At 53.1% G+C, this 23,292-nt stretch overlaps 7 protein-coding genes across 7 annotated transcripts; 3 read left to right on the forward strand and 4 right to left on the reverse strand.

Annotated features, from left to right (window-relative positions):
• Nucleotides 1–901: 901 nt before the first annotated feature.
• Nucleotides 902–2,529, forward strand: PG998_008949 (ubiquitin-like protein; the record flags this gene model as incomplete). The annotated part of the gene is made up of 3 exons (XM_066875765.1): nt 902–1,173; nt 1,388–1,873; nt 1,950–2,529. The coding sequence occupies 3 exons, from the start codon at nt 902–904 to the stop codon at nt 2,527–2,529; spliced, it is 1,338 nt and encodes a 445-aa protein (XP_066727921.1).
• Nucleotides 2,530–4,275: 1,746 nt separating this feature from the next.
• PG998_008950 (major facilitator superfamily transporter) lies at nt 4,276–4,509 on the forward strand (the record flags this gene model as incomplete). Its single annotated transcript, XM_066875766.1, has 1 exon — nt 4,276–4,509. One exon carries the CDS (start codon nt 4,276–4,278, stop codon nt 4,507–4,509), a length of 234 nt encoding a protein of 77 aa, XP_066727922.1.
• Nucleotides 4,510–6,420: 1,911 nt separating this feature from the next.
• On the reverse strand, nt 6,421–7,460 carry PG998_008951 (uncharacterized protein; the record flags this gene model as incomplete). Its single annotated transcript, XM_066875767.1, has 3 exons — nt 6,421–6,864; nt 6,903–7,188; nt 7,324–7,460. 3 exons carry the CDS (start codon nt 7,458–7,460, stop codon nt 6,421–6,423), a joined length of 867 nt encoding a protein of 288 aa, XP_066727923.1.
• Nucleotides 7,461–10,521: 3,061 nt separating this feature from the next.
• PG998_008952 (ubiquitin protein ligase) lies at nt 10,522–14,067 on the forward strand (the record flags this gene model as incomplete). The annotated part of the gene is made up of 2 exons (XM_066875768.1): nt 10,522–13,075; nt 13,130–14,067. The coding sequence occupies 2 exons, from the start codon at nt 10,522–10,524 to the stop codon at nt 14,065–14,067; spliced, it is 3,492 nt and encodes a 1,163-aa protein (XP_066727924.1).
• A 3,227-nt stretch (nt 14,068–17,294) lies between these two features.
• PG998_008953 (uncharacterized protein) lies at nt 17,295–17,768 on the reverse strand (the record flags this gene model as incomplete). Its single annotated transcript, XM_066875769.1, has 1 exon — nt 17,295–17,768. One exon carries the CDS (start codon nt 17,766–17,768, stop codon nt 17,295–17,297), a length of 474 nt encoding a protein of 157 aa, XP_066727925.1.
• A 700-nt stretch (nt 17,769–18,468) lies between these two features.
• PG998_008954 (uncharacterized protein) lies at nt 18,469–18,783 on the reverse strand (the record flags this gene model as incomplete). Its single annotated transcript, XM_066875770.1, has 1 exon — nt 18,469–18,783. One exon carries the CDS (start codon nt 18,781–18,783, stop codon nt 18,469–18,471), a length of 315 nt encoding a protein of 104 aa, XP_066727926.1.
• Nucleotides 18,784–19,496: 713 nt separating this feature from the next.
• PG998_008955 (uncharacterized protein) lies at nt 19,497–20,779 on the reverse strand (the record flags this gene model as incomplete). Its single annotated transcript, XM_066875771.1, has 3 exons — nt 19,497–19,955; nt 20,047–20,434; nt 20,520–20,779. 3 exons carry the CDS (start codon nt 20,777–20,779, stop codon nt 19,497–19,499), a joined length of 1,107 nt encoding a protein of 368 aa, XP_066727927.1.
• Nucleotides 20,780–23,292: the final 2,513 nt, after the last annotated feature.

Here is a 23,292-nt window from a genome sequence, read left to right on the forward strand (position 1 = left end):
GTAGATTTAGTAGCGAAGAATAATAAGCGAAAGATGAGGCGGCCACTTATCATCAGAGTTGAAGTATGAGGGGGGCCATCACTCAAGCCCATCAAGCATGGTTGTTTGTTTCGAGTACCGACATACACTTGTGAACAGTCAGGCTACAGTTGGTGCTTCATGACAGAGTTGGCGTTTGAGTAAATGAATGTTTCGAAGTAGGTCCATATTCGCAGTAACATGTTGTCTACTTGTCGGAGAACCTTTGTTTACCAGTCGATGCAAAGAACTTCTGTCTGCTAGACAAGGGCGCAGCAATAGTCAGGGGCTGACAGTGAATGGACCGCAGCCACCCCCATCACACTGCATGGCCACAATGTACGCTAAGACAGAAATGATTGTCTTCTTTGTGTTGAGGGCTCTGGGTTTGGTTCTGCAAGGGTGGTATCACGAGGCTGGCGAAACTGTTCTGGTCGATGACATGGAGGAGCTGAGAATGAAGAGTCTTGAGAATATTCTTGAGCAATGGGCAATTTGCTAGGGAGAAACATAGTACAGGAGCCTTCCGTGGTTAGCAGAACATTCGAGTTCTTATATATTGACTGCGGACTGATACTACGGGTATCTATGAAGAGGGTGATACAAGTAATCGACATTAGCGATATATGACAGTAGAGATATCCCTTAAAAGTTTGAATGCCTAGAGGAAGCATAATGCAAAGCGCCGCAGTCGATCTTCTAAAAGATTGCGTGTTTGATGCAATACTGAGGACTTAGCTTTGTTGTGGTTTCTGTATTGAATGATGATGGAAGCCAACATACAACATCTCAGACATAACATATTTCAGATAACGGTTTGCTATTATTCAGGCAGATATCCAGGAAGTCTCATTATATATAGCTCCCATCCGGGTACTGAAAAATGTGTTCGTTCCTCCTCCCCATCCCTGGGGTGAACTCCAATGACCAACGTGCCACACAGCATCCCTCCGAAAAAGACATAGTCATGAAGCAGCTGTCCATTACGCCTATCATAGAGGTGTCCTATCAGGACCGTCGTCATAGCTTCTTCAAGCCGGATACTTGGGATGAGATGTTTATCAAAGTTTCACAGCTCTTCTCCTTCGACAATGACCAAATCAGCCAGTTACGCATCCTATGCAATAAAAACCCTGTAAAAGAGAATTCATCAGGGTGAGTCAATTTACAAACCTTTATATATTCAAAGCCTCGTCGATCTGTCCCTGATCGCCGCGCTATTCTTTTTTTTCGCCAACGCCCCGGCAATGCGCTAACCCCATGGACTTCTATCATCGTGCTGCCTCATTAATGGGCGAAATCTCTTGGACGAGCATATCAGTGCCTTGGTACAAGTGACAGGAAAAGAAAAGACTAACCAACGACTTAGGCTGGCGATGACCCAGGATGACTGGGACGATGTCCGAGATGGCTCAACCATTCATTTCGAAAACAGGGACCACATTTCGCAACATCTCAAACGTGACCGAAGTGTCGACGCTGTCGCCAAACCCTCCAGTGTTGAGAAAAGCGCTCGTATTCAAGTTGCCGACCCTCAAGAAGAGAAACGAGTTAAGATTACAGTAACGTGGGCGGCGCACCAAAGCGTGAATCTCAAAACGAAACTTTCCTCAAGGGTCGTGACACTGAAAAAGCTCTTTGAGGACAAGAAAGGTCTGCCGCCACAGAAACAAAAGCTCCTACTTGACGGGCGTGAGCTGCTTGACGATAAGTGTCTGCATGACTATGGAATCACTCAAGGTACTGAGATCAAGCTCGAATGTCGATTACGAAGGGCCAAACAGAGCATATATCTCCTATCACCGAAAACCATGGATCATATGAAAGAGGATGATGCTATGAAACACGTGGACTTGTATATCCGCCTTTGTCCCGAATGGACTTTCAGCGTCAGCTATCCGCCGGCAATGGCAGACCACTCACCCCCCCAGTTGGGGAAGGCTCAGGACATGGGCTGTCATCACCGCATCTGACGGTACGATTGAAGACTATGAAACAAGCCTCCATGATTCCTACCTCTATTGGGAAGCAGAGTCACTACCTTTGCCCGAACGTGCGCCATCATCGAAGGAAGCCGATTTGACGGCTTTCAACCCAGCTGCGCCACACGCATTCTTGCGCCATGCTCACGAGGTGCTACCCTTCAAAGATGTTTTCTATGCGCGGCTAGACGTTATCCTAGAGAGACTCCATCTCACCGTCGCGATGCGTACCGAGTTTATCGTGCGCTGGATTCCTGCCTTCGAGCGCATCCGAGATAGCGGACAACACATCAAATTCAGTTTCGTCCCCCAGAGGGCCTTCTCGCAGGCTGCAAGTATGGATATTGGAACACACCCTTTGGGTCTCACAGATTCCAAAAGACACTCTCCGCCCATATGTAGAGTATTCATGCTCTTTTCTGGCGTTGATCCTCCTTGGCCTACGGGTCGCACTTGGTGCCTATTGACTGGGTCGATTACATTGGACATTTCAGTGAGGAAATGGAGAATACAAATATTCTCCGTGTGATTGAAGTGGGAGGTATGGAAGTACACGAGTAATCACTCACTTGATGGGTGATGTGTTACGGTGTTGAAGGGCAGAAAGCGGAGGAAAGCAATGATTTGGGGGTCGAGTTGTTCAAATAATCGTCGTTTGACCAGGTGCCAGGAGATCTGGAGCAATCAGGGGTAGGTAGGATGTGGCTGCCAATGGTACGGCGCGGAGCATTTAGGCACTTGTTCGCACTGAAGCCTCCAAGTTAATCCCTATGCCAATCAATGACGCTCTAGTGTCAATGGGTTCAATGCCAATGTTTTCTAGAGGTGCATTTGGCTCACAGTAACCTAAGATGTCACGACGCATACACTTGCCAATTGCGGTAGGTTCGTGGGATCCCTATGTAGGACATGTAAGGTGGGCTAGAAGAAGGTTGAAGAAGGGTCGGGAAAATCGCCGACAATGTATGTGGCATTCCTGACTTGACTGGGTGTGATTGCCACTGACAGAAGAATGCGATCTTCTTTTTTTCATCCCTTCACCCGGCCCAAAAAAACAATCTGGAACTGCAATTGATGGTTCTTTGAGTGTTGCCGAGGCCATTTGCAGCTGAGATAAACGAATAACAATCCATGATCTGGTGTTTTTTGCGTCATTTACTCAAATACAGCAGACCGCTGCTGTCTTTGAAAATGGTGGCAGAATTCATGACTCGCGCCGTCGCTACGTTAGGCACGTTGGGGGATTTGGGGAAGGCCACCAGTCTAGACCCCGTTGGCGTAAGATCGTCGCTGGAAAACCTGGAGCAGCTGGAGGAGAGTGGGATTCTGGGTGGGAAAGACACCCCCAAAAAACATGCCATGCGGGGTAATTGGCGAGTGAATCCCTTGGCGGACGCAGGCGGCACTTAATGAAGAGAAAACCCCCGGTGGCCCGGATCCGAAGCAGAAGCCTATCACGACCTCGAACGTCGCGCCCCGAACACATCTTGGCGACTTGGGGACATGGGCATCACTCCGATATCTTTTGCCTTATCTGGCCGCCAAGGCGCGAGCTTACACCAAGACAAGGATACAAGTTCTTAGTGCCAACGGGCGGGAGGACGCATGTTTGCTTGCCTCTCTCGTGGCTGATCAATCTATTTTTGACCTTGTTCTCTCGAGCGATTCGCACTCCCTCGAGGCGGTGGATGAAAGAGATTAATTAACCTCGCCCCCTGAAGCGAGAAGACGAGGGAGACACGGCCGTTCCCATCTTGCGTTTTTGATCAAGGGGTTGTTCAGTATTCTGATTACTGAAATGAACATGGCGAAGAACCAGCATCATCTATCGTCATTGGCATCTACAGATACCCCATGACTTGGCGTCTGGGGTTGGGGCGCCTTGGCTGCTCCGCCGACTCCGCTGCAGGTGCTAGGGATAAATCCATATCCTCGCCCGCGGGTGACATATCCAATCGGCGACGAACACCACGTCTGTGGGCATCCGCTGTTCAAGGTTTCCGAACAGGATGCAGTCGAGGATGGCGACAAGGGATGGCCGGGTTGAAATTGGGCCGTCAAGCGGCTTGCATCGATAGAGTGAGTGAATATAAAGGGGGGATAGCCACCTCTACGAGCCACCAAGTCCCTACCATCTGGTCAATCGCCGTGTCAGGACTCCTCGTGCCCTCCCCGTTACGTCGCATCACTTTCCTATTTGAGCCCACGTCGGTTTTCTTGCGGGTTTTGGACATTCTTCCTTGGGCTACGACGACGCTTGACTAGGTATTCAATCATGGCGGCCCCGGTGCCCTTTCAAAAACCGCACCATGGTGTGCCGGTCGACGAAAAGATGAACCCGGCCCTCGACCTCGAGGCCGCAAGCATATCAGAGGGCAAGCCCGGCGTCAATGCGTTACATGTTGAACGGGCGGAGCTTCTCGCGAATCTTCCGGACCCCGATGCGGATAAGACGCCCGAGGAGAGAGCAGCAATCGTGAGAGAACCCATCCCCCATCCCCCATGTTGACCAGCGGGACGTGCTAACCACCCGGCGCAGGACCGGAAGCTGATGTGGAAAGTCGACGTGGCTCTCATCCCGTGGCTAAGTCTCTGTAAGTCTACCACTTCGAAACCCCCTCAAACCGTGCTGCGAGGTGATCCTTGGCTAATAGCGCTTCTCTAACCTACAGTGTACCTCATGTCGTTCCTCGATCGAACCAACATCGGCAACGCGCGCCTCGCGGGCATGGAGGAGGATCTGGGCATGAGCGGCCAGAATTACAACATGACCCTGACAATCTTCTTCATCAGCTACGCGGCGGCCGAGCCTGTGACCAACGCTCTCCTGAAGCGGCTCAGCCCGCGCGTCTTCTTCACAGCCATCATCTTCGTCTGGGGCGTCACGCAGACCCTCATGGGCATCTGCCATAACTACCCGGGCCTGTTGGCGGCGCGCTTCTTCCTCGGCATTGCTGAGGCCGGCCTATTCCCGGGCGTCAACTACTACCTGAGCTGCTGGTACAAGTCGTCCGAAATCGGCGTGCGGTCCGCCATCTTCTTCTCGGCCGCGGCGCTGGCCGGCTCCTTCGGTGGCCTGCTGGCCGCCGCCATCGCGCTGATGGACGGCATCGCGGGCCGTCCGGGCTGGGCGTGGATCTTCATCCTGGAGGGCATCGCGACGGTGCTCGTCGGCATCGGGTGCTGGTGGATGGTGTTCGACTGGCCCGAGGACGCGCGGTTCCTGAGCGCCGACGACCGCGTGCGCATGCAGCGGCGGCTGATCGCGGACCGGCAGGGCCGCACCGCCGAGGATTTCTCCAAGAGCCACATCTGGGCCGCGCTGCGCGACTGGAAGACGTACGGGTACATGTTCATCTACTCAGGCGCGCTGGTGCCGCTATACGCCTTCTCGCTGTTCCTGCCGACCATCCTCAAGGGCATGGGCCACGTCGGCACGCGCGCGCAGCTGCTCAGCGTGCCGCCGTACGCCGTGGCGGCGGCCGTGACGGTGTGCGTGGGCTTCGTGGCGGACCGGACCAAGCGGCGCGGTTTATGTAATGCGGCGACGGTCGTCGTGGGCACCGTCGGCTTCGTGCTGCTGCTGACGAGCCAGAACCCGCAGGTGCAGTACGCGGGCACCTTCCTCGGCGCGGCGGGCATCTACCCGACCATCGCCAACACGCTGTCGTGGGTCATCAACAACACCGAGGGCTCGCTGAAGCGCGCCGTCGTGCTGGGCATGGTCGTCGGCTTCGGCAACCTGAACGGCGTCGTCTCGTCCAACATCTACCTGACGCGCGAGGCGCCGCGCTTCGCCACCGGCCACGGCGTCGTGCTGGGCTACCAGGTCGTCGCGCTGCTGGGCGGCACCGTCGCCATGCACCTGGCCCTGCGCAAGGCGAACCGCGATCGCGCCGCCGGCAGGATGGATGCAAAGTGGGCGGCCATGAGCGAGGAGCAGAGGTGGGCGAGTGGGGATGTCCGGCCGGATTTCAAGTATACTTTGTAAACGAGTGTTATAATAGTTAGGTAACAGGCGAGGAGACCTTTCAACTTTTCTAAAGAGTTTAAGATAATTCATCGTTCAGTCTGTCGCCTTGGACGTGCCAGCATCGCAGTAGAAATGCCATCAGTCCCATGCATCATCAGGTAGGCTAGCAGCTGTCGGCATATCAAGCTGGACAAAATGCGGCATCCGGCGGCTTATAGTCATGCATACTCTTCCGATTCTAAGACTCTATTAAATATCTTACAGACGTGTATTCATTCGTCTGCGTGGTAATGGTAAGAAGTAAGCTAAATGTAATCCATAGCCTGTTGCCCAAACGCCGTCAATGCCAAGACGAAAACGCCGGTCCCGAACCAATCAATGCCCGCTTGCCCAAATAGAGAGAGAAGAACCTCCAGGAATCCAATCGACCGCCACGCCGTGGTAGTGCTATTTCGTCCAGAACCAACCACGGGCCTTTGGTTTCTCGTCAAGTATCTCCTCCTCGTGGATGATGTCGACTCCGACGGCGCGGAGCAATTTGTGGACACCATGAAGCTCAACATCGATAGTTTTGACAGCATCGTCGCACCAGCCAGCCCCGGCACACCGCTTCCCGACGAGACGGGCCTTTCCGGGCTCTAATGACACGGTCTTGTCAATGCTCCCGCTCAGCTTGGCCTCGAAGAGGCCCTTGCGGGTGTCCAACCGGCCCTTCAGCTCGGCGAAAACCTTCTGGTCGCCGCTCGTTTGGATCTCGAAGCTGCAAATGCCAAAGCTAATCTCAATAGGACTGGGGTTGGCGATCCGCAGAACGACCTGGACGTCGGAGCCGTTCTTGACCGTCGACGTCACCTTGTCCACCGTGACGCGCGGCCCGTCCATGCCCTTCATCTGCATCGTCTTGTTGTAGACGATGCTCCGGGGCCGACGCCCAGCGCTTTGACGTCGCAGCGGCCGTTGCGGAGGTCCAGGACCGCGGCGCTGCCGACCATGACGTTGTCGACAAAGTCGAGGAGGGCGGCCTTGTCCGTGATCTTGACGAGCTGGTTGTTGACCAGCACGCGCGCCCCGTTCATGCTGGTGTTCAGGGGCGGCAGGAAGATCTGGCCGAAGCAGTCGCCCTTGGCGTTGTGCAGATCCAGTTTCATGGCGGAGATGGACGCCGGGACTGGGCCGGTGTTGGCGGCACGGGCATCAACCGAGATGTGAAAGGTGCTAAGGAGCGGGAAGAGGTCAGCATCGCGTGTTTGACCGCTCTTTGGATCCGGCGTTTGACCCCCTCGGTTGTCGAGCAGCGGCGGCGGCGACAGCTCGGAGGTGGAAACAGCCGTAGATTATTGATCAACTCACTCTTCTGTGACATTGCTGATGCGGACCAGGGTGACATCCAGTCGACTGTAGTGCAGAATGCACTTGATGATCTTGTCAAAGGCGGTCTCCATCTGGCCGGTGTGCGTCTGCACCAAACCCTGAAAGCTGAAGTCCATAGCGTATGCTTTTTGGTTTGGCGATGTTTGCTGGGGGTGGATGTGTCTATCTGTCTGGCCTGTTTGCTTTGTTTGTGTTGTAAACGGGCAAGGGAAGCCGGACCGCGGGGTTTCTCCTCAAAAGTCGAGGCTTTTTCCAACAAGATTCAAGGTTCAAAATGCGACGATGGGCTGACCTCTTTGGGTCTCTGGTTCTAAATGAGCGGTGTTGTGGCATGTTGAACCACTCGGATTTGCATGATTGATTAGAGGGACGCGTGGGAGAGTGGCTAGAGTGGATAGTGGGGGGTAGCAATTGATGTGTTGTGCACACCTTGACACTGCCTTCGATTCGATGGATCTCGCCCGTCTGGATCGCCCGTCCGTGGCAGAATGGAGATCCCTCATTGTCCCTCGCTGCAGATAAGAGGATCTTCGTGGGTACAGGGAAGTGGGAAGTGGCGATGGCCGCATGTGACAGTCAAGTGGACGCCTAGCGATTAGACGAGTGACACGGGTTCTGCACGGGGTCCTGTCTTGAATTGGGGTGATTCCAAGAACCAGACCTCATGGTCGCATGGCTACCTAAAATGCTGGGCAGGAACTTATTTATTGAGTCGGTATCATGACAGAACCGTCACCTCGATCCAGATTGGGTAGCAGCGCCCACGTCGGTACAACCGCCCCTCGAGACATGGACGTAGACAAAAGTGAGGGCATACGGATTAAGGTGTAGGCTAGCAAGCAAGGCAGCAGGCTGGAAACTGGCTCAATAAAGTTATCGGAGATTGTGTAACCAGATTCATTAATGTTGCATCTCAGCTGAGGCAATGCTGCACTAGTGGTAGGGCGTTGGGTGCACTAACCCAAGCCTGCCATACCTCAAGAGCCTAAAGAGTCTCAGCTGCCGTTCGAGTGTGGTGTGTTTGCCCACCTGGCTTGGTTCTTGTTCTTCCTGCTTTGGCGCCTTCGTGAATGACTTCTTAAGCTATTGGGGTCATGAGGTTGGCTGCGACTGCCAGGCAATGGCGCATGGGCGGATTTATTGAGGTTGGCCGAGTGTCCACCAGTGAGTTCCGCATAGCGCATTGAAAGTAGTCAGTCAGCTTGTCTGTATTGCCGCGGGCAAGCTGTCCAAGTCTCGCATCATGGCTGGCTGATTGGGCGCCAGCTGAACATGATGCTGAGCAAGTACTTGAAGGAACCGCCTACGTGCATGGCGAAGTTGCCGCAGTGACGTTTGTACACATGGGAATGACAGAACTCTGTTCGTTGTGCTGATGATGGCACCGAACCTTGAGGAGCGTCTTTCCGCGGGGTTGTGAGCCCCTCCCTCTCTTGTCCTCTCTTCCTAGCAACGAAGCAACCAAGGTCCGAGAGACAGCTAGCCAAGACAAGAGGAAGGCCTCCGACCGGTATTGGTTTGAGAGGTAGGCACCTTGCGACTTGATCGCCCGACTCGAGCAATGCTTGGATAGTAATCTCGACCAAATTGGCAGGGTGACCAGCTTATATCGATTCATGTTAGCAATGCGGTATGCTGCAAATTAGAGTGCACTTATATTTCTATTAGGTTGGTGCCACTTTTTCGAGTCGAAGCTACAGCGAGCCACGAACCCGAGAGGCCCCCGAGAGGCGCCCGTTTCCAAGGAGGACGACTTCGTAAATGACAATGCTGGGGTAATCCGCTAGTCAAAGGGCCAGCCATCAGCCCTTTGTTGATTTCCGTAGCCCCCCAACGCAGGGAAAGATGGCAGATGGGGACAAGCGCCGCCGCTGGTCTGTCGGATGGCCTGCGACAAAAGGGGCTAAAATGCAACCTGGTGCCTGACCTGAGAACCTGCCTAGATGTGTGCGGGAGGGCACTAGGTCTTCCTAGATGCTGTGGGCGCGTCGTTTCTCCTCAAAATGCCGGATCACGCTGCAGACGTTGGATGGAGAAGACGTAGGAACAGAGTAATATATCAATTGTATGTACTGTATGTACGGGGTATCCAATAGTGACAACCTAGGGCACCCTTGAATTGCAGAGTGGAAATTTCGCAATGATTGAGGGCATCCCTACCCATATTTAATATTTGAGCGCCCATAAAAGATGTTGTCAGACACGAGGCTTCTAAAGCACCCCGGCATGCCAGCGTCCCATTCAGGGATCAACAGGGGGAAAGGCGCAGGTGTGTCGACGGGACTAGACCCTGTTTGACGCCCGACCGGGGGAGGACAGTAGCGGCAAATGAACGGGAAGCGCTGCGATTCGCTCGGGAATGGGTATTGGGGGAGACGTCACTGCGAGGACGGCACAGACGGAACCGTGGTTTAGGTGCGAGTTTAGTTGGGCCTCGTCCTTCGCTTGGGTCCTCGACTTCAACCTTGCCTATCTTCAAAGAGCGCCATGTCGGGGAGGGAACAGCTAGCGACTCGCAACTCGGTCGTCTGTTTACGTGTTGCTTAACCACTTGTAACCATCAAATATTTGGCATTCCACCTCCCGAGTTTATTATGCATGTCTTGCTTGACCTGGCTGCGAGCAACCCGAACCCCTCCACAAGCCTCTTGCTGCCCTTGCAGATGCTGGCTCAGCCATATTGAACTTGAGCTCGAACTGGCCGGTGGCTGTTTCTTTCCTTACTTGCTAGCCTGCTGTTTACCACTTCGGCATTGCATTGCATTGATTGCGCTGCACTGCACGCACTGCACTTATACTGCACTGCACTCGGTCACGTTGCTACTTCCTACGTCGTTTTCGGTCAATTCCAACAGGAACAGGACTGCGCTGCATCTGGCATGACCAGTCGTTGACGTTGACCCAATATGTGAATGCGCCGAGTGTGCGAGTATTGAACGTTATGATAGTTGGGTAGAGAGCAGCACCTTGCCTATCCAACAACTAACTAACTGAATCATTGCCGTGCTGCTGGTTTAGTGCAGGTGGGAACCGCTGGAGCAGAGACGGGAAACAATGGCGTCACGACCAATGGCTGCTTCTTGGGAACAGCAGCAGTATCACCAGCATCAGCAACCTCCAAATGGAAACAACCACACCACCACCTTCGGCAACGGGAACGGGAATAGATGCCCAGCCATGTCCCTGTCGGCAGCCACGATCCCGCACCGAGGCCCTCCTTCACCACAGCGCAGGAATGGCACCACCACTCGAGCCCCCATGCCGAACCCGCGATTGCACGCTGCTGGCCTAGACATCTTTTATCGCGGCCCACCCCAACAGCACGCAGACAGCAGCTCCGAAGAAGACGACGACTTTCTCGGTACCAAGCCGAAGCCCAAACCCGCCCACCGAATACCGTCGCATTCCCGCTCAATGAGCCACCCATTCCCCTCTTTATTCACCACCAAAAAGAAAAAGCCCATCGGCTTCGACGACTCGACCGATGACGATTGCGTACCCTCCCGACTAGGGACGACCTCCTCCGGACCCAACATGGCGTCGACGGCGCGAAAGCAGCAGCGAGGGCCCATCGACTTTCGCAATGGGAATTGCATGACTTGTGGTGGATTGGTCAGATGGCCCAAGGAGCTGGACGTTTTCCGGTGTACCATTTGCCTGACCATCAACGATTTGAAACCGCTGGAACACAGCAGTAGCGACGCCGCGAAACCCACAATTGCCCCAACAATACCGTCACTCGAGCACACGAGGCATCTCGTACAAGAGAGCCTGCGGCGCTCGGTGCGACATTACATAGACTCGGCCGGTCGTGCAGAAAGTCCCAGCAAGTGGCCGAGACGGTCCTCATCCCGCGGGAGCGACGACTATTTCTCCCAGCTACCACTGCGGGAACGACACCAGAGATCGGCTTCGAGGGGCACGCCACCACCTATATATGTGCGCACTCCAGTGTTCGACGAGACCCCCGACGAAAGCAGCGAACTCGGTACGCCTGGCCAAAATGGGAATGCCATCAGATCCTATTCATCCTCTTTCCCGGATCAGCGCAGCGCTGGCGTTCCTCTGCGGTCACCGGTGCCGGTTGCGCCGCCCAATCCCCTCGACGCGAAAGTTATTTTCAAGCCTGTCGAGGAGTATCTTATGGCGTGTTTTCGGTCGCACGAACATATCAATGCAGCTTTCATAACCCAGCGCCAAAGCTTCAGCTCCTCGCGCCCGGCTCAATTTAAAATCCCAAGGAAGCCGGTGCCGGCCGTTTCGACTGTGTCAGCCGTGTCGGACACTAGGCGAGAAAAGATTCCCGTGGCCGAGGATCCAATGATGTCTGAGCAGCTTGATCCCAGGCTCTTGCTCTTGGGAAACTTCGCCGAGAATGGCATGTGGTGGACAGGCAACCAGCAAGAGGTGCCTCCTACCAGAGCGAGATCAGCACGGAAGGATGACGCACACTCCTTAGTCACCTCGCGGACACCGCGGATCGACTGGGGGCTGGTGATGGAATGGTATCACACGGTTACCAATACCGCTGAAGGATGGACTTCCGTATACGACGAGCTGACACAGAAGGACCCTTCGACGACACTAACTGATGCTGAGCGGAGTCGCTACGAGGCGCTCCTCCTCGACGCGCAAGAACATCTGCAACGCGTGTTATTGAAGTGCACCGAGAACTTACTCAAGAGACCCGGTCGGACGCTCAAAGACCCGGAAGATGTACGCTTCCTATTGCTCATCCTCGCCAATCCTCTGCTTCAGTCTGGTCACAAAAGCTACTCCGGAACCTTCCCTCATATGCCCAAGGAGAAGACAGGGCCTACGGCTGGTCAGAGAGAAGCCCCAGACAACAGTCTAGGTCGGCATTCGGGAATCATCAAGCGAATCTTTGGTCTCTTGTCCAATGCTCCCGACGTCTGCCAACACCATCTGGTAACTTGGTTCTCCAAATTGCCGGAGCACCTGTTCCTTCAAACCAAAGACCTCATTGGGGGATTCGTGACCTACCGCCTGTCGCGTCAAGATACCAAGAAGCGCGAGCAAAGGATAGATGTTATGGCTGGATTGATCCCTCAGATGGCTAACGGCCGGACGAATAACACCCCCGCCACACTCCACGCCGCACTTGAAGCGACCAATGCCTCAAGGAAGCAGAAGAAACCCCCGGAGCCACCAAAGGGGCTCCCTTACGCGGACGATTGGCAGGTCAAGGCGGCATCGAAGGTCATGGCTCTGCTTTTTGCCGCGAACAATCTGACCCATGTTCGTCGGAACGAGCCGAGCACCCGGCACGCGCATGGCCACCTATTGGCGACAAGCGATTTCTACAGCTCGTTGCTCGACTGCATGGATTTCAAGGCGGATTTCGAGGAGTGGGAAGCTCGAAAAGGCAAATTTGCCTTCTGCCAGTATCCTTTCTTCCTCAGCATCTGGGCCAAAATACAGATCCTCGAATTCGATGCCAAGCGTCAAATGGCTGGGAAAGCGCGAGAAGCGTTCTTCGATAGCATCATGTCCAACCGGAACTACACGCAATACCTCTTCCTCAGTGTTCGCCGGGATTGTCTCGTCGAAGACAGTCTCAAACAAGTCAGCGAGGTAGTAGGCAGTGGCAGCGAAGACATCAAGAAAGGGTTACGTATCGAGTTCCGAGGAGAAGAAGGCATTGATGCAGGTGGACTTCGAAAGGAGTGGTTTTTGCTGCTAGTTCGGGAGGTCTTCAACCCGGATCACGGTAAGTTGATTTCTATTAACCAAAGTGATTCCATTTAACTAATTAACTCGACAGGCTTGTTCGTTTTCGACGAAGACTCGCAGTACTGCTACTTCAATCCCAATACATTCGAAACCTCCGACCAATACTTTCTTGTCGGTGTTCTTTTGGGACTCGCCATCTACAACTCTACAATTTTAGACATAGCACTGCCGCCTTTTGCATTCAGGAAGCTCCTTGCTGCAGCGCCCCAATCAGCTGCTAGTGGCACCGCCATTCACCAACGATCGATCATGACTTACACCCTGGATGAACTTGCCGAATATCGGCCGCGCCTGGCCCGCGGCCTACGCCAACTGCTGGAATACGAGGGCGATGTACAATCTACATTCTGTTTAGACTTTGTGATTGATGTGGACAAATACGGCGACCGGGTTCGCGTCCCGCTCTGCCCAGGCGGCGACACTAAGATGGTCACGAATAGCAACAGGCGGGAATACGTCGATCTCTACGTTCGATACTTGTTGGACACATCGGTCAGCCGCCAGTTTGAGCCTTTCAAGCGTGGCTTCTTCACTGTCTGCGCTGGCAACGCACTGTCGCTCTTCCGACCGGAGGAGATCGAACTGCTGGTGCGGGGATCGGACGAGCCGCTGGACATCACCTCTCTGCGCGCCGTCGCCACGTACTCGAGCTGGAACGGCTCGGACAAACCGGCGTCGGAGCCTGAGGACGAGCCATCGGTCGAGTGGTTCTGGGAGACACTAGGTGCGGCGACACCTCAAGACCAGCGCCGCCTCCTCTCTTTCATCACGGGCAGCGATCGCATCCCCGCCACCGGCGCCGCCTCACTGGTCATCAAGATTACCTGTCTAGGACCCGATACCGGACGATACCCCACGGCGCGCACTTGTTTCAACGTTTTGAATCTTTACCAGTACCAAACCCGGGAGCGCCTCGAGACGTCTCTATGGCGTGCTGTCAACGACAGCGAGGGATTCGGACTTCGATGAAGGGATACAAACGAGGATGAACTTATTTTGCTTTCAAAACAATACTTGTCGCGACATCACGGCATTCTGTACTTTTTTTTTGCAACGGTTGAACCACGGAATAGACAGAGACGTGCATTTCATCAGTGATTGGAAGGGTTAGAAGATGGATACCACGAGGAGAGGAAGAGGAAGAGGCATTGGAAGAAAGGGGAGGAGGGGAAGTATCATTGCATAACAGACATTCTTATCATACCCGGAGCTATGTCTCTACAGTTTCTTTTAGGCCAATCAACAACACTCTTTGGTTCATTGCCCCCAACTGTGTTTGATGTGATTCAGCATTTCGCAGTTCCTCGATTTGGAAACTTGATCAACACTCATCCACATCTCTCGGTCATCATCTCATAGATCGCTACTCTATGTCGCCAGTCAGGTGATTGGCCTGTGGCCTAGACTGACTGGTCGTGTTCTCAGTCAACCAGACGCGTCTAGATCATATATCAAGCCTGCACTGTAAGCCTCCTGCAGGCGTGTGAGAGAGATCAAAGGAAGATGCTTCTCCTAAGTGAATACATAGATCTCGTGCGCGAATTTGCTTGGTATAATTAGTTGCTCCGCGTCGAGACGTGTCACTCCCACGTGGGACAAGAACGCTAGCGGGCGAGCGGTCTACTACTGCCTGCCGGGGGTGAGTCATGGACATGGCGGCTCTGTCTCCCTGATCTTTAACACATGCTCTTGTCTATTGCAATCCTCTATCGCAATTCATGACGGCTCTCAAGCAGGCTGTCCTTGCAGAAACAAATTACTCGAGAGCGCATGCTCTTCCTGTCTCGACAACTGGCTTGCTAGTCAGATGCAGGCTCAGGTTGTACATTCACTGCCACGATCTTCTTGCTTGGCTCCGTGACGCTCTATCGGGTTCCATAGTACGAGAGTCCAAGTCGATCTTGGTGAAGAGGAGAAGTCGCACTTGGCAATTCCCAGCCACCGAAGGGAGGGGACAAGGTGCATATAATCTGCTGCGTAGGTGCTGTCTATGCAATGCGATACGATACTCTATCTCAATACGCTTTGCTTGGCTATCTGGGATCTGACTTGGCATCGACCTGAAGGAAGTCAAAGAGGAATATTGGAAATACCCTGGGTGCATTGGTTTCTCTTGACCGGAACACGGCACGAGTAGTTATTAGACATACCAGCATCGTGTACATTAGCACGAACCTACCCTATATGGTCTGTATGCGCTTTCTTGGGTGGCTAACGCACGTATTGAGTCTCGTACCATCACATCAGTGAGCGAGTCATGCCTCGGTGAGTATAACCCCTCTCCAGAACCCCCATCTGCCCGAAGCAAAGAACAATTCTACATACAAGTGCCGTGTTTCCGTGTTCGTCTCATCTGGCCCAAACCTTCACCGCTGCTGCGGAAAATGCCAAGAATCGAGTCACCGTGGCATCCACTACATGAGACCGAAACTCATGAGCCCCGAAGTCCGAATCCGGGGTCTTGGCCGACGTGTGAGGTTGGAATCGCCTGTCTTATTAAATACCAGAAGCAACAACCGATTTGCAGAATCAACATGTTGCTTCTCCAGAGGAGGAGGGTCTAGTCGACATTGTGAATGATGGTATTAAATTTACCCTGATTTACTACGTTGTGTTGGGTTTCTGAAGAGGCTCAAGTACAGTCCTTCATCCTGCATCGCCGTTTGGCACAATACCCGTGGCTTCGGGCCTGGATAAGCGAGCGAAGGCAGAAGCACGCGACCAACACATCTCTTGGCCAGTAAGATAACCGTTTCCATCGTACATGGGACGGCTGTCGTGTGAATGTGCAGACTGCCTCGGTCATCCAGACAAATAAAATTCGGGGTTGCGTCTGGGTCGCTAGTTCACGGCGGACGGTATCGTGTTTGATGTCACAACAGTTGACGGGAGAGTGTCGCGAAGGAATGTCACGTTGCCATCTGATGCTGCCACTTCTTCTATTTTGTTATGTCGCAGTAGTCCCGGCAATATAAGCCATGGGTTTAACTCAAGTGCATAAGCACAATGATACTAGTAGCATGATATTCCTCGTAGTCGGCAGTTCACGTCATTGGGGCAGTGCAAGTTAGCTACATCATTACTACCGGCAATAGTACTTGAGGCTATAATGGCGATATCAACTATGACGCAATTGGATGCGAGCATACAATACGATGGGTGAGTGTATGGTCACTATTCACCATTAGCCAACCTCACCACCGGTTGACTCCGCCCCCCCTTTTCCCCCTTAATCCAGCTAACGCCGTCTGAGTAACCGTCGCTATAGCAGTCTCCCAAGTCAGGACCCGTGGAAAAGAAACTTTTCATCGCCCAGAACTGGCCGGTGCATGTGTTTAATGCAGGTCGTGAAAACAGTATCGCTACGAAACGAACCAATACTAGTCACGCGACATGGGAAATCCGATAACACCTGGAACTTCCAGAGCTCACTCGAGCTCCTGTCCCTGCAAGTGCCCCCTTTATTGATCCTCACTGATTGGGAGGTTTCTTACTGTACCACTTAACTTGACTAGATGGTCAACGTCCGTGGTCAATAAACATTTGCGGATCAGATAAGGTGCTTGACTGTATCTTCATTGGCTAACCAATCTCATCCTTGGGGGTTATACGATAAAAGTCGTGGGCGCCAAGAGAGCTTATCTTTGCGTGTGCCTGCTGATTCCACTTGCTTCGCGAATATTTCCATCCCATCTCACGACTGGTCTGACTGTGGCTCACTCACTACCATGGTGGATATAATGTGATTATTTCAACATGACATGGGACTTCGTCCTTCCTTCTCCGCATGTCACCTCTTCTTTCCATCTTTATTTTCTCACATGTACTTGCTGTACCACTTTCCACTGCTTGTAGGAGGTAAACTTTCAAATACCACACCTTACTACTCTCCTGGCCATCATATATACGTTTCGGATAGGTAAACAACTTATCTGTTAGGCAGCCCAATTCTCAACCCACCCTGACGAACGCATTCGCCCAGCACTGGCACATCCATCAGCTTTGGCTCGTTGAGCCGGACTTTCAACAACTAAACATCAGGCTTAGAGAGCGCTAAGATAGGGGTTCACGAACAAGCAAGCAAACGAACCAGCAAGACGCTGATTTTCCTTCTCATACCGCCACCATGTCGAACAACAACAACAGCAGCAACAACAACGGAAACAACAACAACATGAGCGTGACGGCGGAGGCCATCATCGCCCTCGTAGGCGTAGTGCTGGCCCTGCCCCTTGCGTCGTCATCGTGTGGAAATGGCGCCTCATCCGCGGGGCGATGCGGAGCTCCACTAGCGCTAGCGTGCCCGTCGAGGAGGCCCCGGAGACGGTAACGACGACGACGAGGGCGGCATCGGGGAGGAATGCGTCTTGCCTCAGCCTGGGGACTGGGCTGCCGCTCCTGCCGCTCCACCACCACGGCAAGCGGGCTATGACGGGGACGTCGACGGCGACGACCGCGTCTTCGATAACGGACGTCTCGTGTCGGGTGCCGTCGACAACGATATCACGGGCCTCATCCGCGACGACGATAGCCGTGCCCGAGGGGGAGGAGGGGGAGGGGGTGGATGCGTCGTCAACGGAACTGCCCTCGTCCAGGGAGACGGACACGCCTTCTTCTCTCGCGGGAGAAGCCACATCATCATTTCCAACAACAACAACAAGTCCCGGCATGACTACGAAAAACCTGTTCCTCAAAGAGGACGGCGGCGACGGTGGTTTGGGCTCCTCGCCACACCGCGTTGCGCTCTTTGTGATCGAGGGCAAGGTCCACAGCGTACAGCTCCTCTGCCGGAACAGCTTTTCGCCGCTGTTTCGTATACCGGGCTATCCATATTCCCTTGAGTCTCCTGTATGAAAAGAAAACGGAAAAGCTCTCATTGCAGAAACCGGCGGTTTCCCCATTTTACTTACTTTGGAGGTTGTTGGACACTCCCTTCATTCTAGCTCCACGAGCGCACACATCCTATATCTTACATAATAACAATGATTTCATGCACTCTTGGATAGCATTATCGTCCAAGAGGTGCTATGCTTCCTTTGTATCAGAGCGAAGAGAAACTCAAAAGCCTAAGGTTGACTTGTGGGGGAATTCTTCTAAAATCAATCAGAGTAGATAGAACTACAAATGGGATACAATTTACAGTTATGGTGTCGACTACAGCGAGTCTAGTGTGCCGTAAATATTTATTGTACTTATTTATAGTACTTCCAAGCATTTGGTGGCGCCGCTATCGCAACATCCAGCGCTATCAGCATTATCAAGCTCCTGATAGTGCTAGTAAGGCTGTTAGAACTTGCCAACTGAAACATTACTAACGTGTCAGTTGATCTTTCCATTGCTCTGATGTTGGAACTACTATCCTTATTCTACCTACCCGCTACTTAGAAAAGTCCTCGCTTTCCTCAGAATTGCGCATGCCTCCTTCGTGCCCATGACAGAGTACGTGAGGAAGGAGTTCTGCGGCATGTCGTCGTAGGTAAGGACATGGACTTGATTGCCCTCGACTTCCATCATCTGTTTCACGAAGATGCTCAGGGGCTCGTAAACCCACCCCAGGCTGCCAGCGGCGATGAACAAACGCGCCTCCAGCCGGAACAGATGGTTGAGCGGCGAGATGTAGCTTTCCTCCTCCTTTGGAAACTCTTTTCCCTTGGGGCAGATCGCGGATGTCGTATCGACGGGCATTGGGTCGGCTGCATCACTGGACTCATTCTTGTGTCACTTCGATCCGTGCAAGCATAAAGCTGCCAAACATGACAAATCTGTATTCTGTGTGGTAGTACGACGCCTCACATTCTCACTCTTCATATCAGATTTCGGGAATCCGGTACCACAAGTTGGACGGTGGATAGGGTGATAGTGAGACTCGCTGCATTAGATACTCGATTCCGGGCTAGAACTGCATTTTTTTTTAAAAGGGGCAGAGACGCCTGGGCGATTAGACCCACGACAACTGGAATATGCGGACATTCTTGCAAAATATCAAATTTTTCGGTTTCTTTGTCGCCTCTCAACGCATGGGCATTTGGGTCGTTAGGATATCCCGATCGTCATAATGCATGACTACCTGAACGAAAGATAAATTATGGATGCCAGAAACCATTGCTCAGATAACTGGCTGCCTAGTTGTTCAAGATTTATAATAGCCATTATCTCACCAAACATTACACAAACTTGGATGATCTTGATTAGGTATTACTATTACGCACCGGTCAATGTGCGACAGGAATCCCAGTGAGGTTAACAAATGTTTGGGTCAAGATCGCACATGACGTTTTTGTTTTACATATTATAATAATTGGGGAGTCTACCATAGAGCGAGTGGGGTGAGGCCGACCAAGCTACAAGCAGGAGAGTAAACGTTTTCCCTCTCTGTACATGGAATAGCAGAGCCTCGTTTAAACCATAGCGTAGTCCTTCTGCAGCTCCGTAGTCGAGCTGGTCCGGCTCTCGTTGTCCTCGTCGATGACGTGGTGCACCTCGGTGGTCTTCTGGATGCCGCCCATGGGCTTGCCGGCACCGTTGGCCGGGCCGGCGGCGCCGCCGTCGAAGTCGCGGTTCGCCGTGATGAGCGTGGCCATGCGGAACCCGCGGGGGTCCGGGCCGTTGTTGCCGGTCTGGGTGCCGCCGCCGGCGCCGCCGTTGGCGTTGGTGCCGCGGATGCCGCCGAGCGACTTGCCGCCGCTGCGCTTGTTGCCCGACGACGGGTACGAGCTGCCGTTCTGCTCCGACTTGACGATCTTGCCGATCAGGTCCGCCATGTTGAGCTCGATGTGCAGCTTGAGCATGTACACGAGCGGGTGGAACTGGACATAGATGAAACCCTGGCCGAGGGACATGACGCCGATGAGGATGATCTGGTTGTGAGAGGGTGTGGTAGTTAGTTTACTGATTCCATGTGATACAGCAAATGTGCTTTTAGAGTGAGCGCCACAGCGGGAAACTTACATCCAGGGACATGGAAACAGCAATCATGAACAAGTTAAACTTAAAGAGGCGGCTGTATTTGGTGAGACCGTTGGAGATGAGACGAGAGCGGACAAGGTAGACAAAGTATAGGTTGAGGGAGGCGTCGATAAGGCAGAATATGGCCTTTTCCATGCGGTCCCAGATCTCGTTGATGTGGACGAACGTGGACGAGATCTGCAGGCGGGCCGGGATCCAGATGCAGAAGACGCTGACGTTGATGATGCTCAGGAGTATGGCGCAACCTATCTGCATGCGTCGTACGGTCTTGCGGTCACGCATCAGCAGGGCGATTCGGTTGATGATGATCTGGATGATGGAGTGGATCTGGAAGATCCAGGTGAGGAGAAGGAAGAAGAAGATCCAGAACCTGCATTGCAAAAAGGCCTCCATGTCAGCCACCAGCTATCAACAGCAAGAGAGTGGGGGAAGGGATGTTCGTAGGGTGTGCTTACGAGGTCTCGATGGTGCCCCAGAGATACAGCCAACTCAGAATACCGATGATTGAATTGCTCAACCAACTGACCCAGATCATGACGATATACATGTTGATACCTCCCGTGCGCTTGTATACACCCCACGTCTGCTTCCGGGCCTTGGAGGCCGTGAACAGGCCGGCCGCGAGGGAGATGCCCCAGATGATGGAGGCGACGTTCATGTCGACATTGCTGGGCGCCTGGAACACGTAGTGCTCAGGGACGAGGAAGCCCGTCATTTTGGGGGTTGTTGGTCGCTTTGGTGCCTGCCTTTGCCCGGATTATGGTATTAAGAATGTAAGGAGAGGCCCGAAGGAGCGGAGGGAGTGGTCGGTCTCGGTGTTGTTCTGAAAGGAAAGAAGACGACACCGAGAGAAGGGAAGGGTCCGGGTAAAGAGAGCGAATGAGACACAGCTAATATAAGATAGTGTTGATAGATATGAAAAGGCTATAGCAGTTCCCGTCGATCATCAAGGAGGCACTAGAGCCTTCCGTATAAGGCATGGCACAGACGTTAGAATCCCCCTGGCGCCTGGAGGGCTGACTCGCCGATGTCCACGAGGTGGATGTAAGGAGGATCCATGGTATCGGACCGCGTTGGTATTATATTGCAATGATCTGTTGGCGCGGCTGGTAGCTTCGTTCGTCTCTCTTTCTCTCTCTCTATTCGTCTCGTCGAGTCTCCAGTTTCCCATGTGCGAGGGCCGCTTTGCGCGCCAGACACCAAAGAACTAAACCACGAGGGCTCTAGCTGAGTATAGTCAGCCACCAATGGAAGAGAGGCGAAGCTCTAGAGGACAAGCGACCAAGTGGGGGCGCACTATATACTAGAGCCGTGACGGAGGCCAAAAGTGCCTGGCTGTTGCAGGTCAGCCACGTCCCGATCTGAGCGCGCCCTTGGCTAGTCTGCGGATGGCCTAGAAGACCCTGCCGGAGGATGGCTAGAGCGGCAGATCCCCCAGGGGCAAGCCCCAACAGGCAGGGAGAGCGAACCAAGGGGGCTCCACTCGCTCCGTTTCTCAGCGTTACCTGCTGGAAGGAACCCAGATCCGTGATCCGGAGCAGATATAGGAAATTTTCCTCCCGACATAGGAAGCTAGCTGTGGCCACAATGGCCCGCACTGGTACTCTGGGTGAGGGGATAGTAAGCCCCGGGGTGCTTACGACCCATCATTCTGGGTCCTGGATGATCGCCAGGGTGATTGCTTACTTACTTGAGTAGCCCAGCCTGCGCACCATCTCAACCAGCTTTCCATTTCATGCCCATTCTTCAAACCCGGCATCATGGTTGGTATAACAATCAGACGACAATTGATGGGTTGCCAGTATCGGAAGTTCGGCGGCTGGGTTGCCACGACCAAGTCGTGTTCAGAATAAATAAGTCGAATTTGCCAGTCATGTAGCGTGACTAGGTAGCGACGGGTTTCCAAACCGCGCGCTAGAAGACGTCCCGATAGACGGGAAAAACAAGAAATTCATAGCAGGCGGCTGTCGCTATCAGCCACTATTCTCTTTTGATGTGCACTGCTGCACATTTTTCAACTCGTCTGTGAATCTAGCTTACTTTGCAGACTGAGTCGGGAGAAGGGAACTAGATGGGTGGTTACCAGGAAAACTAGCAGCACGACCTAAGCTGTATAGTATGTTCGTAGCAGCCACGCCGGCCCGTTGGCATACCCACCCATTTTGGCTGTGGCAGGATTGGTCGGAACTGTTTCATTTCTCATTTTAGTCAATGACCCTGATGTCTGTTCTGGGCAAGTCCTGGTCCCGAGTAAGTGAAAAGACCTATCCTTGCAATTCACAGCGACAGTCAGGCACATTGCGTCAGAAGGGTTTGGGGGAACAGTACAATTATTGAGTATTGCATTGGTTGCACTGCACTGGATTAAGCAGAACTGAACTGTGTTGAGCTGGCGCAGATTGGATTGAGTTTGTAGTGGCCGTTTGAGGCTGAGCCCAGCTGAGCTGAGATGAGCATGGATTTACCAAAGACCATGAAGTTGTCCGTAGGGCTGTCTTTTGCGACGAACCAGTCCGCCTTCTTTGTGGAATATCGTATGATTTCCCCTTGCCTTTTCCCCGGTATCTGAATTACCATCCAACAAAAGGGGGAGGACCAAACCATCGTTGCATCGGCAGATCATAGATCGCCAAGCAGTCCGAGCGCAACGCAATCTCTGTCAGTGGTATCCGTAAAAATGCAATCTTGACAGCGCTGGGTACTGACTGGGTCTAGACCGTTACTGGGACCCCCAGCCCAGATTGCTGGGTCCCGCGTCGCATAACTTCTGGGCTCTCAGTACTTTTGGCCTTGCAGCAATTGCTCCTGGACTATTGACGAAAGAGATAAATGAAAAGAGGCCCCGGTCGAGGATCCCATCGGAATGACGATATCCGGAAATTGTAGGGTTGCATCTAGCCAGCTTTTTGGCATCGTAAAAACTGTTGCCGTAGGGACTCAATTGAAGGAAACAGCAGCCCGCTTGCCCAGGAAGCCCCTAAATCGTGTGAACAGCGAGTGCATTTCCTAGTGCAGGCCCTTTAGTGACGGATCGAAGGACTTTATTGATGTTCTAGTATGTATATATCTTAGCTGATTGTTGCCATTCACACTACTCGAACGACATGACTTACGTTCTGAGCCGATACCCGGTAGATAGTGATGCCCTCCCATTGACGAAAACCCTTGCCGTCACGCGTCGATATCTTGGCAGCCAGCTTCAAACTAGGTGAAGTCGTATTGCCACGA

Source organism: Apiospora kogelbergensis (assembly GCF_038363985.1).
Source record: "Apiospora kogelbergensis strain CBS 113332 chromosome Unknown utg000006l_segment0_segment0, whole genome shotgun sequence".
NCBI classification, from domain to species: Eukaryota; Fungi; Ascomycota; class Sordariomycetes; order Amphisphaeriales; family Apiosporaceae; genus Apiospora; species Apiospora kogelbergensis.